This window comes from Grus americana, chromosome 8, assembly GCF_028858705.1.
Source record: "Grus americana isolate bGruAme1 chromosome 8, bGruAme1.mat, whole genome shotgun sequence".
Lineage (NCBI taxonomy): Eukaryota > Metazoa > Chordata > Aves > Gruiformes > Gruidae > Grus > Grus americana.
The window spans coordinates 15,180,477-15,201,677 of record NC_072859.1 but is presented as its reverse complement, the minus strand read 5'-3'; the positions used below and the strand labels follow the sequence as shown (position 1 = coordinate 15,201,677).

The 21,201-nt window shown below is 37.7% G+C and overlaps 1 protein-coding gene across 7 annotated transcripts in view; it reads left to right on the top strand.

Annotated features, from left to right (window-relative positions):
- AGL (amylo-alpha-1, 6-glucosidase, 4-alpha-glucanotransferase) overlaps window positions 1-3,392 on the top strand; it is a 47,176-nt gene extending 43,784 nt beyond the window's left edge. For all 7 annotated transcript variants that reach the window (XM_054833320.1, XM_054833316.1, XM_054833317.1 and 4 more), the window contains one exon: window positions 206-3,392. In XM_054833320.1, coding sequence (XP_054689295.1) covers window positions 206-323 — 118 coding nt within the window. In that variant the 3' untranslated portion in view covers window positions 324-3,392. The remainder of the gene's footprint in view (window positions 1-205) is intronic.
- Window positions 3,393-21,201: the final 17,809 nt, after the last annotated feature.

The window sequence follows — 21,201 nt, the reverse complement described above, 5'->3', positions numbered from 1 at the left end:
AAAAAACCCCTACAATTCTTAGCTGGGGGGGGGGGGGATTAGATCTGTTATCAAAGAACGTCCTATGCCTGTAGGACAACAGACCTTTAGTCATGGTTTTGAGTTTCCTACTGAGATAATCTTCTAAAAGGCTTTAAAATGAACTGTTCTTTTAATTTCAATGTCTAATCTAACAACAATACTTGTTTGTTTTTTCTTGTATCAGATCATCCTGGAAAGGGCTTCCAGAACTGACCAATGAAAATGGACAGTATTGCCCTTTTAGCTGTGAAACTCAGGCCTGGTCGATTGGTGTTATCCTTGAAATACTTTATGACTTGTAAAAGTTTTACTTTGATTTGCTGAGACTTCTGTGGTCTTATTATTGGGCATAAATGAACACTTATATACTGCAAGGGAAACGTCCTGTTCTGCACAATCACTTAAGCTGTGTCCTGACTTTCAAAGATGCTGAATGCCAGGCAGCTCCTATGCCCTATAACTGTGTGGGGCTTGGGTTGTATTTTGAAAATCAGGCCACGAAAATAAAATAAAACTGCAGTGCACACTTGATGCAGAAGCTTTTTGTAAGGAGCAATTTTAAGAATATGCACAAACTTAATTTCAAGCAGCTTTGGTTTTTTAGACTTTTCAAATCAAAATCTTAACGTAACAAGGTGGCTCTTTCCTGAGCTAAAAATAAGTAGCACAGCTTTTATGGGTTTTTTTTCTTTGTCTCTTAAACAGTAAATGGATGTTTTGCAAATGCATGCTTAAGGAGAGTAGACTAACCTATAGCTTTCTGCGTTTGGTATGCTTTGTGCTGTAGCACCGTATATTAATGAAGGCAGAATATGTTGTCCCTCTGTTGAACTATATGGTGGGGATTTTTTTGTATGTGTTCAGTTGAACACTCTATTAAGCAACCACAGAAATAAAGTTTACAAATACTGTAAATAAACCAACCTTTGAAGTTATATATAAAATTTGCAAAAACTTTAAACTACTTTTGAGAGTTAACTCGAGCAATAATGAGGTAATACTCTATGCTAATCCATTTTAAACTTTATTTAAATATACTGTGGGCCATGCAGCAAACCTATTTCTTCATTTAAATCTGTTTTTCCACCGTAAGGAATTCATAAGAAACATGTCCATATGTATATAATGCACAGCCTATATTTTAGGTGAGGCCAAAGATACAGTAGTCAATGTGCTTGACTGCTTAACTAAATGAATTTATTGAAGAGATATGGTCACCTCAGCCCTGTATTCTTAGGAAAATCCTAGATCTGTTGAAGCAGGTGGAAACACTTAACATGAGTGGGAAGAGATATTAGTCTACCACCAGAGAAGAGATGAGATTTCTAGGCCTTTGGAAATTACACCAATAAGAATAAGCATGCTACCTCTATGTTTTGTTCTTTGGGAACACCATCCAGTGAAAATGATGCAAAGCATGTATATTCTTTCATATTTGGATGCCTGCATGCCCTTACTGAGTTCAGTTCAGTGTTCCCAAACTGAGGGATGGTTGACAGAATTGGTTGGTAATTCTCAACTCTCTATTCATGAGATTTTTCCATCTTAGTGCAATAAACAGTCAGAGAGTGAGACTGACAATGCTTCCCACATCACGGGGGAAAGCAAAACTGATACTGCATTTCTTAATGTTAGACAACATATGCTGAAAAAAAAATATACACGGGATGTAATTACAATGCACTAATAACACGTAGGTCAAGGTTTTATTATATCCGTACTTTAAAGTTTCTGTACCCTGTCTAAAGTACAGTGCAAGTGTGCTGTCTTGTTCAGGGAGATGTGTTACAGATACATACATTTAAGGGCAAGTTAGTAGGCTGAAGATAGATGAATTGTAAGAAGTGGCTATATTCACACTATTTAATTGAAAGGTTAATAAGTATTTGAACTCCCTTGCTGAAGTGTTCAGTACTTAGCAGTTATGATTAGAGAAGGTCTGTATTGTACCTCAGCTTTTGAGCTGCTGCAGTACATGGGTTAGGAAATTTTTATTTTCTCGACACAATGCAAGAGAGATGTCATTTGATCGAAAACATTACTGAAATGTCAGCCATGGATTTTTTTTTTTTTAATGTGCAAGAGGTATATGAAGTATTTTTCATAATGTACTGAACTTTCCAAAATTCTTGATAATGATATTGAGGCTTAAGTCCTACTGTATCACTAGCTTTTTACTGTTTTCCTAGATAATTATTTCTCATTTATTATTTCAAGGTATGTTTTATAGCTCCTATGGCTTAGAAAGCAGGAACAATATGGCAGAACAAACTGTTCTTACTTGATGAAAACATTTTAAAATTGGAAGTGCGGCTTAAGAGCTATGACTGTTGAAAAAGATTGCCACAAAGTGTTAAATGATATACATTGGCAATAACACTCTTTCAGTGTTGGGAGAAAAAAAAAATTCACCAAAACCTTCTTACATTATTACAGATGACTTTCTACTGTATTGCAAACTGCACTGCTGGTAAGAGACTGCATGTTTGACACTGCTAGTTTTTTTCTAATTTAATAGTAAAATTTTAAAGATAAATCCCCACTGTGTACACAAAAATACATGTTATGGAACTTCTGAACATGCCCATTTATAATGTTGCTTCTGCACTGATTAGTTGAGCATAGTTTTAGTAACAGATAAATGTTTTAAATAGGAAAAAATATGTATCATATTGGTTGACTTTGCTGTTAAGTAGCAACAAAAGTAAGATTTGAGGTTATAACTGTTGGAGGGGGAGTTGGTGGTGATTTGTTGGTTTGGGGTTTTTTTTGGGGGGGATGGGGTTTATCACAAAGCTAGTCTACGCTTTGTTGAGCCAGACAGATTAAAAATGAAGAGGGAAGAAAGCAATGTTAAATCTAACTTACATGAACTGGCATTCATCTAGGTAAACTCTATACCCAAGTCATTATCCCCTGAAAATAGCTGACTTATGTTGACTGATCCTGAACTGTATTTTCATTCATTAGTATCATTTGTATTATGCACTCAAAACCTTCTAATAATGCAAAGTTATAATCAGTAAAATATGTCTTAGAAATAAACTAAAGAACTTAGTAAGAACTGTGAATCCATTATGTTCCAGTTAGCGTGTCTTTATATGGTATTGAGATGACTTTTTTTTCCTTCCTCCCAATGGAAATAATATTGAGTGTTACCAGTGTTCATACAGTTAATAGCTCTTGAATTCTCAAGTTAATCGTCTTTGAATAAATCAAGTAAAATAATGTATCATTCTTGTACTGCATGTTGTAATGTAAAATGGAAAGATGAGTTTTACATGTGTCTGTCTAGCACAGCAACAACTGATTTTAGAAAATGTCATCATTTATTTCTGAAATGCACAAAATAAAATTCTTTAATTCAGAGTTAACCTTTTCACGTGGTTCTTTGGAAAAAAGTCAAACATGAGAGATGCTGCTGCTTCTTCAGTTGACAACTTTACACATACTGCAGAGATCAGGAGCTGCCAACTCTGAAACCTCATGGCACCTCAAGCAGCTAAATCGAGGAATAAACAGATGAAGTGTTTGTTAGCAGTCACTGGGCAGGTTTCTGCTGAAAGCAATTTGGGAAATAATTTTAGTCAGGAAATTTGAGATGTGCCCATGTTGCTGTGTTACCGTAGGTCACCCTAGAGAAACAGCTAATCTCACCTGACAAAGGGCTCCACCTTTCCAGGTGGCTGCTGGCTGAGCCGAGGCCCAAGCAGGCTGCCCTGCGGCCTGAGGGGGTCCCCCGGGGACCGCTGCCCTTGCACTGGGCGGCACCCTGAGTCCCCGAGCCCATCCCTCACCTTTCCCGCCGCTGGGGGCCGGTGGGGGAAATGCCCCGCTGACAGGAGCGGAGCGCATCCGCTTCCCTGCGGAGGGGGCAAGACCGTATGAGGCGGAACGGGCCGGGGTTAGCGCCTTGTGTGTGCGGTGAGCCCATGCGCCCGCGCTCCTCGCCCGCTGGGCCCGGTAGCTGTGGGAGCCGTGTCGGCTCGCTGGCCGCCTTCTCCCTCGGCGGGGCAGAGGGCGGGAAGCTGCGCCACAGGGGCCGGTGTGCGCCTCAGCGGCGGCGGCGTCCGGAGCAGCGCGAGTGGGTGATGATCAGGTTGGCAGAAATACAATTAATCATAACCGTGTGCTCATACTAGCCTTTAACTGCATCTGGCATTTACTGCGGCTACTGCGTAGCTGTACATTAGTTAACTTTTGAAAGGTTATTTGGGTTACCTTCCTGAGCGAATGGTCCTTTGTAGGTACAGCCCGTGTATCTTCCCCTCCCACCGCAGCGTAGCACAGCGCCTCTGTAATTTAGGAGCAACGACTGGCAAAACACAACCCTGCTGGAGCGTAATGAGCCAAGTCATTAGGAAAAGTCTCTCATAAAACTACGAGAGTTGTTGTTCAACACCAACGCAGGTGCAGCACCATCCAGAGTAATAAGCGTTTCCTTACAGGTGAGCTCCACACCTGCCAGGGAAACAGGTGAAACTTGCCCTGATTGGCATGACAGAAAACTTTTTTTTTTTTTTTTAAATGTATCTGTAAGCAGTAAGAAGGAAAATGAATTTGCCTGTATTTGATTTGTTGTGCAAACTTTGGAGCTTATACACTTGTCGCTTTCATGTGGCAACATGAGGGAGAGCTCAGCCCTGAGAGTTATTCACAGTCTGTGAGACTTACCTGTGCCTTTGGTATTTCACAGAAGGTACTTACTTAAATCAAAGGAGAGGCTTCCTAGTTCTGAGTTTTGCATAAAAGTGCAGCTGTCCAAGTGGAGCAATGGCCATTTAAAATGGGGAAAGGTGTCCTGGTTTTGGCTGGGATGGAGTTAATTTTCTTACTAGTAGCTGGTATAGTGCTGTGTTTTGGATATAGGATGAGAATGATGTTGGTAACACACTAATGTTTTGGTCCTTGCTAAGTAATGTTTGTACTAAGTCAAGGACTTTTTGGCTTCCCATGCTTTGCCAGTGAAAAGGTGCACAAGAAGCTGGGAGGGAGCACAGCCAGTGCACCTGACCCAAACTGACCAAAGGGATATTCCATACCATGTGATGTCATGCTCAGTATGTAAACTGGGGGAGTTGCCCAGGGGGGCACTGTGGCTCAGGAAGCAGCTGAGCATCAGTTAGCAGGTGGCGAGCAATTGTGCTGTGCAGCACTTTTTTTGTATATTCTATTATTGTTGTTGTTGTTGTTATTATTATTATTATTCTGTCCTATTAAACTGTCTTTCTCTCAACCCACGAGTTTCACTTTTTTTCTGATTCTCCTTCCCATTCCACCGGGGGTGGGGAGTGAGGGAGGGGCTATGTGGTGCTTTATTGCCAGCTAGGGTTAAACCGGAACAAAAGGGGATGTTGATTCAGAGCAAGAGCAGCTTGTACCATCTTGAATGGGATGCAATTTCTCTTTCTTGTTTTAGTAATTGTTGTTTCTCACAGGGTCAAACTCCAAAGCAGAATTAGCATGCAAACTTGCCAGCAGTTGTGGTGGCAGGAAAATGAACCTGAGAGCAATATAGAAAGAAAGCTGTGTTCCTAGTGGTTAGCCAGGTGGCACTATTAGCCATCTATGCTGTTGCAGTCTCGAGTTTCTGTAGCCACTTGCCCAGTCCTGTTGCCTGTGATGTGTTTGTCTTATTGTGTAATGCCTCCTTGGATCCATTTCTTTTAGAAATCTTTTTCTCTGTGATATGTCTGTCTACCTACAGTCTTTCATCCACAGGTGGCTCTTCACCCTGTGTAGTAATCTCAGAGTACTATGCAAATGAAGTTTGGTATCATTGACTATATTTGACAAATAGTAAAATTGTTTACCTCAAGTCATGTAAGCTTTTGTAATTTGTGAGACCCAGAAGCACATCCTTTCTCTGTGTTCGTGTGTGTGCCACAGTAGTATCTCAGTACTACTTCAGACAGAGACACTATTCTCCCTGTAGTGCCTTTCTGCAATGAGAATGAAAGCTGGGAATGAAAGAAGAGAATTGTGCTGCAGCCTGGCAAGGGTCTTAATTTGGATGACCCAGGCCTCAAGCACTAATAGAGGTAAGTTCCTTGTATTCAATTTTCTAACAAACATGGGAGCTCTATATTTCTGAGTTCTAAGTCCAACTTTGGCAAATAAACTGGAGCCTAATTTTGTGTAGTGATGAGAAACGTATCTTCTATTCAGTTCTAAAGGAAGAAAGATATTTGCAGTCACTTAGGACTCACAGGCGGTTATTTTAAAGCATGATGGTCTAAAGTGGGGCTAAATGATAATAGCAGAAGTCTCTTTTTTAAAAGTGTTTTTTAGAGTCATAATTACATCTAAAAGTTCAGGAAAGCTGAAAGATTTATTTCTGGTGAGTGACATCTTAAAGGAAAGGTTTCTACAAAATGAACAATCAGTTCTTTTGTCGGGTACATTTAGGAGCTGTTTTTTAAATTTCTTTGTAATTGTTCTTACGGCAATTGTCTATAAGGGTTCTGCGTACAGCCTAGACCTGGAGAGTGGTATCTGCTCTAATAACATGCAATGAAAAATTGGTTCCAAATGCAAAAGTAAGGCTCACAGCTGCTTGCATAACATCCTGGACAAAAGCAAAATAACGAGGTAATACTGTCTTAGAGCAGTCACTGGAGGGCATTAGTAGGTTAACTTGTTTAAATGTTTTGTAGTGTTATGCCTAAGGAGAGTTTGGAGTAGAATTTTGAAATAAATTGGCATATAAATTTTGTGGATGTAAATGATTGCTTTAAACATTACGGGTGACATGTTAGAAAGGATCTTACCTGAACGTGTGGTAACCTACAGAGCAGCACTGTGGGCTGGCTGGAGGGTAACATCTCAACAGAAAGCTGGGGATGACAGGTCGGGTAAGAATAATGCAACTTTTTATCATAGCTGAAAAATTAACATTTCCAGCTTCATAGCAGAGGGTGGCGCCAGTTCGCCACCTTCCGTGATGCAGGCTCACGCTACGACTAGGCTGGGTGATTCAGTTCTCCCGTTCATCCTTCAGCGAAAGTCTATATTTCTGTATTGCCACACTCGCTTGTCTGTGTCTTAATGGCTGAAGTCTCTGTTCCCGCAGGTCAAAATTGTAACTTTTTTTTTTTTTTTTTAGAAGTTTAGAAAATGTTTTGGTAATATATTCCCATGCAGGGGAAGAGGAAAGGAATACGTCTTTGACAGTTTGATGTTTTAAGGTGATAATTGAAGCTAATGAGTAGATTTCAGTATTAAAAAGTTTAGGAATCTGTTTATCTGTTTTACTGCAAAGTTCAAGAATCTATTTATCTCCTACAGAGGAGGAAATGCCAGGATATGAAACCAGATGTATGTTAGGCATTTATTTATTATTTGTGTTGTAGTTCATCTAATGATTCTGTAATTGCTCACATTTGTATCTGTCTCCTTATAGGTTTTGTTTATGTACAAATAAACTTAATGTGAAAACTGAAAATAATTCTGCCTAGGCAATCTCTCACTATAACTGTGGTTATTTTAACTTAAGTATTTTGTTACATGGAATTTTTTTAATAGCATGCAACTTGCACACAGCATTTTTCTAGGACAATCAATTGCAAAAAGTGAGGCTAGAAATGATGAAACTGTAATTGAAAACTAATAATTTGGGACTGGGGAAAACTATGTAGTGCTTAGATTTATTTGCCAGAGTTTGCTTTAAATGTCTTTGTTCTCATAGAGTATGAAAGATTTGTAGGCCTCAGATTTATGTTGTGATATTGTTAGCTAAAGATAATTGTAAGGCTGTACTCTAGGAATGAAAGCCAGTAATGGAGAAATCTAGGTAAGAATACCAGCAGTAGGAAGGAATCTTGATGGCCTCAGGCACTGAGATTTGGTAAGAAAAAAGAATAAAAAGAGTGATATGAAATGGTAGATCATTTTAAGTGGCTTAGAACAGCTTTATATAAAATACAGTAACAAAAGAAAAAATATGGAGTCTGTAGATGAAAAAATCCAGGTGCATCTGTCCTACAGCTTTAAGTTCTAGCCATCAGCTTTATGTGTTTTTAACAGACTATATTTTCCAGCAGTTATTCCAGTGCTGAACCTAAGTGGGAACATCACATTTTCCAGATAATTTTGTAATTTGTAAAGCCTGTAATCAGACCTACTGTGACAGCTATTAAAGAGGTGGTTTTGTTTTCCTGTAATGGCTGGCTGGCTGGCTAGTACTGCTCCAGGTCTGTCCCCAGGCCTCTGGGGCCATATTGATGTGTTCGGTACAGTTACGTTACTCCAGAGCTTTTCCCAAGGCTTCCAAGCACCATTCAGTTAAATTTAAGCACCAGATTTTGTTATCAGCTGGATGAGAGTAAATATAGGGTAATCTAATTTCCATGTCTTGAGTAATTGCAGGTTTACTTTTGCATAATTTTGGCTTTAGACAGTATGTACACCTTTACAAGCAACAGTTAAAAGTAGAAATCAGAAGTATGAGTGCTATAAACTACTGTTTGTTCTGGGGTAGGGGAGCCTACACTGTGATTGGATACATTGTCACGATAGGTTCTTTAAAATAGGCATGCATAGGGGGTTTTTGTCTTCCTTGAAATATAAAGTTGGTACCTTTGTGGGAATATAAATTCTGTTGTACTCCCAAAAAGCTGATAGAATTTTGTACTTTGGATTTATCAAATTGGAGAAAACATTCTCTGCAAGAATATTAAAAGCTAGTTGATAATACAGTATATGTATTAGTAGGAGTAGACAGAGGTTCATCTAACTATTTCTGTCATGGTTTCAAAGCTGACCTTTGCACAAAAATTCCTTAAAAACATGAAGGGTTTGGAGATTTTGTGCTTGTGTTGGTAAAGTTTTGTTCTGTCTATATTTGAAGATTGACTAGAGAAGTTTGAAAGTTACAATATTCAAAAAGTAAATGTTTATTAGTTTAGTAGCTAAGAAGCCTTCAGTCAGGTAATTAAACCTTTCTTCCTAATTTCAGCACATACTTTTTATCAGTGATGAAGTAATTATTCTAAACTGAATGTTGCTGTTAAATGTCATCTTGCTTCCTATCTTTCTTCCTGATTTCACTTAATGTAAAAGGTGGGTGGATGTTTCTATGCCTGCTGACAGAGTTCAAATTATAAAGCACGTAAATATTTGTTGAGAGGGTTACAGTTTATGAGAAACCTTTGCAAAAAAATTTCTTTCAACAATTTAAAATATAGGTTTATTTTTTTAATATGGGTAGAAGTTAATTTAGGGTTATATTTTTCTAGTTTTACATTATACTGTAAGCAAATAAAAATACTGTTTTGTTCAACAGAAAGCACACCATTGAGCCTGGAATAAAATTATACATATGTGAGAAACAAGAAAAAGTCAGTAAAATGAAGAACAAGAGAGTATTCTCAAGTTTTCATGGAGTGTCCATTAATGTATGGGCTGAGACTGTACAATAAAGGTAATCTGCAGTCTGTTACCATGATGTTAATAAATGTAAGAATTGAAGAGTCCTTCTGTTTGACACAGCTGTCCATGGACTATATTTCCAGGTCGTGGGACATGGAGGAGGAGGAGATGGTGGTGGTCAAAATGTAGTTTGATTTGGAAATACTGCCAGCTGTCTGGTGAGATTTGTACTCCTAAGTACGTTATGTTCTATTTTTCTGTCTCCCCAACTACATAGTATATCCTAGCAGGCATCACAGTCATAGAGCTCTAGTGATATTATACCAAAATGGAATAGTAGTCTGAGTGGGAGTTCTGGAGCACAGAAGGGAAGAGCAGCTTATCATAGAACTGTAGAATAGTATGGATTGGAAGGGACCTTAAAAATCATCTAGTTCCAGCCCCCCTGCTGTGGACAGGGGCATCTTTCACTAGACCAGGTTTCCCAAAGCCCCATCCAGCCTGGCCTTGAACATTTCCAGGGATGGGGCATCCACAGCTTCTCTGGGCAACCGGTTCCAGTGCCTCACCACCCTCACAGAAAAGAATTTCTTACTAGTATCTAGTCTAAATCTACCCTTCTTTATCTTAAGGCCATTCTCCCCTTGTCCTATTACTACATGCCCTTGTAAACAGTCCCTCTCCAGCTTTCTTGTAGGCCCCTTTAGGTACTGGAAGGCTGCTCTAAGGTCTCCCTGGAGCCTTCTCTTCTCCAGGCTGAACAATCCCAACTCTCTCAGACTGTCTCCACAGGAGAGGTGCTCCAGCCTTCTGATCATCTTCATAACCCTCCTCTGGACTTGCTCCAACAGGTTCATGGCTTTCTTGTACTTGAGGAACTAATTGTAACCATGGATGCATTTCTAAACTTACTTCAATTGTCATCTGGTTTTCAGATGACGATTTTTTTTTTTTTTTTTTACTTTTTTTAATATTGAAATCTCAGGGGGAAAAGAGCTCCTGTAGAGGCTGAAAAAACATTTTTTACTTGACTGCAGTCAAAAATTCTGCATTATTTTATCAGCCCTATTTCTGGCTTTTCAGCCAGTTCACTACAGTGTTTTAAAGAAGACTCTCAATTTCTCCATCCTTCACCCTTCTTCAGTATAGCTAAAATACTACTGTGAATTTCACCCAGAAATCATTAAAATACCTGAAACATAAGTGCTACATCAGACCCTAAGGTTTTATGTGTTTAAACTTCACATTTTAAAGTCTTTTGATGTCATATACAAAAGTAACTCATAATAGTAATTATTATAATAGTAACTTTTGTCTCATAAAGTTAATTCTCAGCGTTCTCTATTTAATTTGCTGTAATTATATACTCAAGGTACTGCTAATAAATATACCCTTTCAACATGTATATATGATGTATATATGTTTTCAAACATGGGGGAAAGCAGTTGAAGTCAAGGATACCACATCATCTTCAGCATTTTTTAGTATTAATGCCTTATTAAGTATTGTATTACATTAAAATTTTGGCATAAAACTCAGACATGAAGATGCTTTGAAATGCTAAACAGTTGTGACAGTAATTAGTACACACCACTCACACTAGTCTGTTTCCAATGCTAAGAATTTAAGGATTGCTGTGAATTAAATGAAGAGACATTTGCATAGTATGTAGGTGTCTCTGTGGCCTAAACTTCCTTTCTTGGAAAATTGTGACTGCTATGCCCTAGAACTTTTGGTAGCTTCAGAACATGCAGAAGTGGATAACAGCTAGTGCTAGCTGGTTAACACACTTCCTTTTGGAAAGTTTTGATTTTGATTTCCTGGTCCATCACTTTCACTGCCCTTCCCAGGTAATCAGTAATAGTTTTCTGCTGGTAACAAGAATGCTGCTAGCCAAACTCCTACTTGGCTGAACAGGTATCTTCTAAGCAAAGAACCATCGATTTTGCTGCTGCTGTTGGCTGTGATCTCTAAATATTGCTGCTTCTATTGCTGGTGGTACAATTAATGGGGAAAAACCTCGTCTTGTTAACAAGTGGATGAGAGGTGACTGGTAGTGGGTAATATTCCTACAGAGTGCCAAGTTCAGCAGAACACAGACATTTAAAAACAGGAAGTCAAGAATTAGTTTCCCATCCATACAGTTTTAATGCTGCCTGCTCAGATCACTCTCTCAGTGTACCAGTAACACTAACATTTGTCTTAGCACTGAACTCATCAGGAGCTACTTATACCTGCCCTATGATCAGGACTGTCATGAGGAGTGGTAAGACCTTGGATTCACCCTCCATATGTCCTGGATATATAATCCTACTGTATATGTGCCAGGGATTATACAGCAGTTTACACTATGCGTTAGAAATGTTAAAATAATAGATTCCTTAAAGGTGAAACTTGTCTTTCTGTGCACTTAAATGTAAAGCTGAAAGTATCTGGTTCCACAGCTAAATCCTATGGACTACCTAGTTATGAGATGTATGTTCTTCCTCAGCTACTTTTTCTGACTTGAGATGTGTTTGTATTTTCCTTTTCTCCCCTTTTCCTATGCTGTTTTTCACTTCTGTTCTCTCTTTATTCCCAGTTGTATTACTTCATTTGAATTAATGTTGAAAACTATACACAGTGACCTAGTTTCAAGTTAATATCTTACACTGTGGATGTAGATGTGGTTTAACCCTTTTAAAGCAGACACACAAAGGCATTTTTATGCATTAGTAGTACAAACAATAGTATGAGTATGCAGCTATAGCAGATAGTATAATGTTCTTTCTTGAATTACTGCAGAAATTCTCAGTGCTTTGTGAATCACTACAGGGTGTCAGGTGGTCCTTAGACATTTGACCTTGAGTTGACTCCAAAATATTTACACTTTCTAAACTTAATTAAAAGATGTATTAAGGAGGTTTAAATTACTGTTTCTCTATAATTACAGTTGCTACAAGTGTGCTATTCTTTTGTGAAAGGGTGATAAGATGTTAACAAATAGTCTGTCTTTCATACTGTAGATAATATCATACTTAGCTTGAAAGTCTTTGAATTAATGGATTATATTAAATTAATACTTCTCCATAAGGTTGGCTATATATTATAATTGCATTCAAATTTATTACAAAAAAATTAATTCTGCAAGGAATCCATTCAATAGGTGGAACATCAGATTGGAAGAACTTGAGAAAATTAACTTGCCAGTCCTCATGAGCAGGAACTCTACCTGATCGTAGTGATCTGATGGCCCAAAGAAGGCTGGGCTGTAGATTCTTAGTTGCAGAGCAAAAATACTAAAAAATGGTGGAAGAATAAGAGGACTTAAAAGGTATATTTGCCAGACATCCCACGCACTAACTTATTACCCTGGCTTTCTGTATGCCCAGTCACTACAGGTCTAGCACAGCTGTGAGGGACCTTGTACCAACAACAGCCTTGATGGTCAGCAGGTTCTTTGTGGAACCATTATAACAAAAAAATTCCACGTAGGATCAGAAGTGGTCTATAACCTGCACTCAGAGCACAATACAGCGCTGCACTAAAAAGCCTGATATACACTACTTACTACTAAGGGTATTCATCACCATCTTACTACCGTTTATCTTCATTAATAAAAGCTGCAGAACATTGTGTCATCTTACACCTACTCACAACAGAATCTGATATTTTGGGGTCTTCAAAGTGCTGTATAATATAAGTAATATAAGTCTGCAGGTTGTAGCCAAGAGAAGGAATTTGTGCAATATGGAAAGCCAATACTGAACATGCTTTTTAAATTTAACATGAATACTACTTTGTTAGCATAAGAACTGGATATGGGCCAACAGTAATAAAGACAACTGAGAAAACATGGATTCAACATAGGATTTTTTAATGATGATTAAAACATAGGTGTCAAATTAGGTAGAAAACTAGGCGCCTGTGGTTGGTCTTGGAGATTGCATAAGGTGGTTGAAATGCAATGAAAAGACTGAGATTTATGTGTTTGGGGGGGCTTTTTTGTTGTTGTTTGTTTGTTTTAACCAGACTAAGAACAACATCAGTATGCGTGAAATTCTTGCTGCTCTCCCATCTTGTTCAGAATAACACAGTGGTTCTTAAAATAACTGAAGCACCTTATGTCTGTGCAGCACTACCTTCTCTTCCTTTAAAGTACATATCCATTCTGAAATTCTGCCTTTTATCAACAATTATTTGGGAGAGAAAACATTATTTTACTTGTAAAACTTGAGTCCTGAAATGGTAGCATTATGCTACCTAGTGCTTCTTTGCCTTTCCAGTAGAATACTCTGTGGCTCTGACTGTTCTCTCCACTAGAGTCACCCCCTTCTCCTCCCTGTCCTCCGGCTGAATGGAGGTGTGGATTACTAGTAAAGGAATGTAACCCTTCCAATTTGCCACATAGGTGGTAATTGCTGCATACCAAAGAGGTTACCACAGCAAAACCCTCAGAGATACACGTACCTCAAGTAGAAAGAAAGTATAGCTTCACTTCCGGAGCTTGTTAAAGTTATAAATCGTGTTTAGTGTGACACTCAGTACACTTTAACTTAGCAATTTCAACTCCAAGGAAAACCCAAATAAATAGGTATCTGTTTCTCTGGGTGGCCAGCTTCTCACATTAGTTTTCCCTATCAGTCCTAATACAAAGTAGTAATTATGATCTCAGCTGTTTCCTTTTCCTCACCTTCCAATTTTCCATTACGCAACTATAATTATTATTGATTATACCTAATTAGGATTCATTGTGCTTCAAAGACATAATACTCAGTCTCTGCCTCTAAAAGGTGATAATCTTACATTTACACTTGACATCATGAGTAGCAGCAAGAGACAAGGGGACAATCGGATGGAAGGGCAAGAGCAACCACTTCAAAAACACATGATCTTTGCCTTAGTTAACTAGCTAGGTATTTGTAATTAAGTAAACTCTGAGTTCAAAGTATTTTCATCACTAGGGAATACTACTAGTGTGAAGTGGTTTATTTATTTCAGAAAAAAATGTGTTATCTTGAGGGCAACCATATTTATCTCATGCATAGAGCACATGCACTTCACTGGTCTTGTAAACTGAATGGCTTGCGCATACATCAGGGACTACTTTCTTCCATTTCACAGAATGGTACCCTAAAAGTCATGCTTCCCTGTAAACAAGCTCTGTTTACATGCCTGTCCCTCATTTATTTGGTGCTCTTTGTTGCTATGCTGTCTTCAGTTCATTTCTGTATTTTCTTCTATGCTCGGGTCTCTGTGTGCCCCTTGTACCCAGGGTTGTGTGATAATGAAACAATGGTAGGAACCGGACTTCTTTGTATATTCCATTCCCACCGTCCTCCAAAACAGATCCTCCTCTTCCAAATACTAGGAGTTGTGTGTGTTCTCATGTTATTACTTCATCTAGGAAATCACATGTCATTGTTGATATGTCACTCATTTTGCCATATGTTGAATACTACATGGGAGACCAAAGTATCTGACAGCCAAGTACTTGAGAAAACAAAGATTCTGTATTCTAGTAAAAATTATATCATCTCTGGCTTAGTCTATAGGGTGGAGAATTTTGGATGTTCCAAAGCCTGTTTGTTAATCAAGCCTCAGGACTGAAAGTTTTGCCAGAAGGACATTAAGGTTTATAAACTGACTTTGCAAGCCAGGAAGTTGGTATAAGCCACAGCTCACACAGGAAGACCATGTTCTCTCTGATGGTGGAGTCAGTGATGTTGTAGGAAAGTGATTAAGGGAGGGGGGGAGGTCAAAAAGGAAAGGTTAAGATGCCTCAGTAGAAATGTTTTGTTTTCAGCCTCTAGGTCCTTTGCCTGATACTGTGCTATCTGTAATGAGCAGTGTTTGCAAATCAGGCTCTATAGCTACTTGCACTACCAAACCATGTATGATCTAATAGCTGTTCTGAGGCTTTACCCATTACAGATTTTTCCGCTACTGTGCTTCTTTCTATTGCCGTGCAATGGGAATGGCAAACAGAAGCCAGATGCTTTTGTTTTGAAGATGAATTTGTGGGTATTCTGGGGATGATGTTGGTAGGCATTAACAGACTCTATCCCAGTCGAATAGTTGCAGACTGGTGAGTGAAGATGTGCCTGAAAATGTAGCTATACTAAAGATACTGCACTTCTAACTATTTCAGATGTGATTACAGGCACACTGTAATTTTACAGGCATCAGTATTTTGAAACAAAATGGAAGACGTTGTTCCAGCTCTGGGGAACTGACTATTTATAGAAAATAACTTGTTTTTTTCCTTGTAGTAGAGAGATTTCAAATTCACCAGGAAAAAAGGGTAAGAATACTGAACAGAAATTGTTACCTGAATATTCCTTATAGTGTTAACTGCTGAAGGGACTTCACCTGCTTCTGCCTTTGAAAGTGAAAACTCAGTGCAACCCTGGTGACATAGTATCATGAGAACACATCCTGTGGTGACTTCTCACTGCTATGCAGAGTGAAAGGAAGGGCTTGAGAAATAGCCAGGGAATACCTTTGAAACTCTGCAGACTCTGATTGACTGACAAGTCCTGAGTGCCAAGACACACATCCCAGTCCTGGCACATCTGGAGGAGACCTTTGAATATTAAACAACAAAGATCAGCTGATTCTACTGAGAAAGGCCATAGTAAAATAGTAAAACAATTTATTTGTGGGCTTCTCTTTTGCCTTCCAAGTCCCTATCGGGATATTAATATATTTGTATTAAGGTGATATCTAGAAGCACCAAGAAGGTATTCTTGTGTTAAGTATGATGGCATAAGCAGTCATAACCCTTGCACCAGTAAGCTTACTATCTCTGATCACAAACATAATTTTATATTTATGTAATAGATGTCTTTTATTTTTAGAAATTTAAAGAATCTAAGTGCTTGAAAATGTTAATTCATTATTCAGTGAAATTAAAACCTCTTTAAATTAGTCAGTCTAGTAGGAATTTAGCCCAAAAGACATGTGCAGCAGCTCCATGTTACCCACTCACTATAGCTCATCAATAGCCTTCTGCAAAGAAACATGAGAGAAATCTTTTGCTCTAAGTCACCAAAGTCAAGCTATTTTAGATCAATGAATGAAGCAACTTCCAGACTCTAAAATATTTGAAGTCATTTACATTTACACAAAATGTGAAAATAGATTATCGCCAAAAAATGATTTAACTTATACTTACAAAATTCATTCTCAATATGGGATGACAGCTACCCCTTAATAAAAGAAAGGAGTGAGCAGTTAGCGAGAGATGCTGAGTCAGCATAAATAAGGACCTTGTGGATCAGGCAGAATGAGGCACAGTATAGTTATTGCCAAGGCTAGATGCACTAGAATGAGAGCTGTGAAGGACCTTGAAAAAAGAGGAATAAGATTTTGCTAAAATAAAGAATACAAGTGCTTCAGGAGTGATGTGAAAGTGTACTCCTGGTCTGAACTATAGCATTAATATAGGTGCAGCCAGACTTTGCTTAGAATCAAGAGGACTGTCTGAGTCTGAGATCCAGCTGTCCTAATCAGTTGTCTGTTCTGGATTACAGTTACTGATGCTTTTGGGAGTAGGTACACCTTTACGCATCTCCTTGATTTATAAGACTGAAGATTTTACTGGTGATTGTTTATTTTAAAGCAATGAAGCTAGCATAACTAGTTTATCAGAAGTAACCAGGTAACAATGATAGCATTGTTCCCAACATCTCTAATGTATGAGCAGACCTTTTCTGGATGCTGTCTTTGTAATTGTTATTTTGTTTCTATGCTTTTTCTAAAAAGTCATTGTTATTGTGGTGAGAATGGAATGCTTCTCTGAGAAAGAAGGCCATCACAAAAACAGTTTCTTCAGTTATTCTTTCCTTTGTGGTTCCAATTTCTGCAATTGTATGGTAAGATCTGCACTGTCATACAAATGATCATGTAGATGGTTATCTTTTAAAAATGTTAAGTCAGATCCTCTAATCTTATACATAGTTCTGAGCATCAAAAATTCTAGAAGTAATCCAATAGTAATAACTGTAAACAAAAAGTCTTATGTTTGAGTTATGTTTGGCTTATGAAAGCTTGGTGAAGATATAGATAAAAATTGTGTTTCCTGACTGGTTTTAAAAATATGTCACATTAGTGTTAGTATATGATTTCTTGCATAATAATTTTCCTTTGGGTGGTCTAGAAGTAGCTCACAAGCTGAAGATATAAGGGAATTATTGACTGTCAGCAATAGTAGATCTTAGCTATGCTAAGATGTTCTTGTGCCTAAAATGTGAAAGTAGCTCACATCCAAGAAATAGCTCTAGTTCCAAGTTATTGAGAAATCTTCATCTATATAAATTAATTAGTTGAGCCACTCAGCAAGTTTTTTCTTCTGCTGCTTCAAAAAAAGATGAATAAATGGACATTAAACAATTATTGTTATTTTCAGTTACCAATCTAACATGTTCAGATATTGGTATGCATCAGACTTCTCATAATTTATCAATACAGAATAAGCATACCATGTGCAGTGCCACTGATCAGTGCCACCTGCCTCTTCCTGTGTCATTTGTGTTCTTCCTCATCATTTTCTTAAAGTACAACTGTCAAATGCTTTGGGTTTAATCTACTTTTGGAACTACAAAAATGGTTTGGGTATAAATTGAAAATGGAGTTATGATGCAATGCCACCCAATCAAGCCCTTGGAAATAATTATCACAGGACTGATTTCAGTGTAGCACACTATCTGCAGAAATGATAATAGGCATTGCTCAAGCCTGTCACACCTAACTTCTTGTTTCTTAGGCCATATAAATAAATAGTGTTCTTTGCATATATAAGCATATCCACACCTCTCCTGTCCCATTATTTCTGAGCAAAGAAGGGTCCTTCATCTCGATTAGCAGACAGATTGAAGCAGAAACCCTCATATTTTCATAACACTAGGTATCATTTTGATATGCTTCCAAGTGGAGAGGATAATTACCATTGCTGGTACCATCAGTGACATTGCTGTTACTGGTTAATAAGCTTCATTTTTAGGAACCTGGTTTTATTCAGTACCAGAAAAAAACAGCTGCTTAAAACTTCAGCTTAGTTAATGATACATTTTCTCTCACATTCAATTCAACCTTTTATTATTTTTTGGAATAGTTTTGTTAGGAAAAATATTCTAAGAAATAGCTGTAAATTCTGTACTTATAAATTTACTTCTAGTCTTTCCAATATACTGATCATGCTCTACAGATAGTTTATGAGTTTTAGTCTCGTTAAAGAAAATTACTTTAGGCTCTCATATAGTATATGCTATGCTTTTAATTTTTTTTCTTCATTAGCACTTCAGTTTTGTAGGATCCACTGGCTTTCTGCATGTCAAGTAAACAATTTCTTGAAAGGTTTCATTTTTTCTCATTGTAAGCTCCGAAATAATATCAACAGGTCATAGGTCATTAAGCAGGAAGTAACTCAGGTTACTAAGATGTGTTACCAACTATCTAACAGTCCAATTCAAGACTAATGCTATCATCTAGAACTTTGGAATGCAGCAAATAATTTGCTTTATTGACCATTGATGAGCTTGGAAAAAGTTTATGGTCTAGAAGTATGATCAATTCAGTGTGAGTTTCTGCAGTACAGAGCCAGGAAACAGTAGATATCCGTAGGGTGCTGCAAGATCTGTTCCTAAAATTAATTATAGGGTAAGCCTAATGAGACTGTTCAAAACAGGATATGGTGAAACACAGAGCACTCCCTCGACTCCCTCCCTCCTCTTTCTATATTCTCTCTCAAAATACATAGCTGTGGCTGCTTGGAATCAGAGTGCCACTAGTGCTACACTTTCCATTTTAGGTTTCTGGGTTGCTGTGTGTGGTTGTTAAATGCTGGAGACTGAGACATACATAGATATGATTTTCATCAGTCTCCCATCTTTTTGCTCTTTTCCTGATTTCGAAGACTATCATCTGAGTTGTTATCCACCATTCCTGTTTACTTGGATAGAAATTCAAGGTCATACTGGACCAGTATTTCTTTAGGATTGTGAGGATTAAATGTGTTTCCATGTTGCAATAATAAACTCACGGTTGCACTCTGTTCCAAAATTTTCACTGTAGTGAAAAACATCTAGCTTAGCAATGCTGCAGCCTGTGTAGAGTATCTAGGTCTTGTATTACCCAAAAGTTCAAAAAGCTTTATTTCACAAGATTTCTGATATACAAGAAGAGGGTCAAAAAGAGTGTGATTAAAATAAGAACCTACCCAGAAGTTTATGTCTTGAAGACATTTGAACATATGCTGCCTGTTTTAGCGGTAAGTGGAAAATACTGCTCTAATTTCCTGTTACTAGCATTTCTTAAATATATTAGCAGTTCTAAGAAATTGTTATTTAATGGTGTGAAAGGTCTCTCTCAACTACTTACAAGAAGTCCAGTTTGTCATTTCCACAAGCAGCGTTGCAGATCAACAGCTGTATCATGGCTAACATCCTAAGCCAAAGCCAAGGTTTGAAAAATAATAATCACTGTTCTCAGTATTTAAAATACAGATGATGTTTTCAATTTTTTTTTTTTCATAACTAGAGTGAAAAAAGAAAGCTGATATTCTTATGTAATCACTTTTCTTCTGGCCCTAAAGAAATTCATTATTGAATCACAACAATTGACAATACTGTGGTGCTTAAAAAAAAACTGATTTTTTTTTTTTTTTTGCAAAAGCCTATCAGTAGAATGCCTCCAAATGAATTTGCCCAGATTTTCTGGTTTGGTTTTTTTTTTCTGCTTTCCACTTCATCTGCATGAAGCTGCCACAGCATACTGCGGAACGTGGATAGCCTAACTAGCTTGTGTTTCTGTAGTGAGGAAATGAGAATCGAGGTTACCATTAACCAAGAGGCCAGAAAATTTTGTGATGTGTCTCAGCCAGCATCATAATAAATTAAAGGGTATCCCAGTTCCCTAGGGCTCCAAGTCATTATCATCCAGGTCAGTGTCAGCCCTTGAATTTTGGGTTGCACCCTTCCAACAAAGTGGCCCTCTACAATTAAAAGACACTTAAACACTTGCAAAGTATAAATTATAAATGTATAAAACTTTCGGTAACTTGCAGCTAACCACATAAATATTACAATTTGAGGTTTGTTATATATATGAATTATAAAGAAAGTTAATTTTTCTACTCTAAACTTATTAACACCATACATTACAAATATGAATTATAATGAAAGTTAATTTTTATGCTTTGAAATTACAAACTTCCTGTAGTTACCTATTAAACATTTAATATTGATACAGGAAAAAGGAACAAATTTCATTCAGAGGGTAGCTGGGCCATTATTTTGTTGGTTATCTATGACTTGCTCTTGTAACTGTATGGGGAGTTTATATGGGGAAAAAATAGAAAGTTTAGGACTTTCAAAGACCTCTTATTGCTCTTACCAGAAGTTGAATGGGAAAGAGCTGCTTTTGAAGGCAGTGGTTAGTATTCTTTTCAGTCCTTTATAGCTACTTTAGTGTCACTCAGACTTGAAGCTTCAAAAATGTTAAACTGGAAATTCCATACTGTTTACAATTCTTATTTTGGGAACTCAGTCCAGTGAAGGACTTGCTTCTCTGGCTCCCTTTCTTCCCTTTTACTTTTCTCATTTCAACCATTATATGCTCCTACCCTCTTAGCAGGGCACAAGAGCTTGTGCAATTTAAGAGCTCTGTAGTCATGGCACAGTAGTTTCTGCAGCTGCATGTTATGGTATGTCCTTTATAATTTCACACAGTTCAAATTAGATGGCAAGAGAATCAACTGGGGAGTTTGAGAATCAGCTGGGCATAATATACAATATTATATCCTTTTTTTCCACCCATATAGCCAAATACATA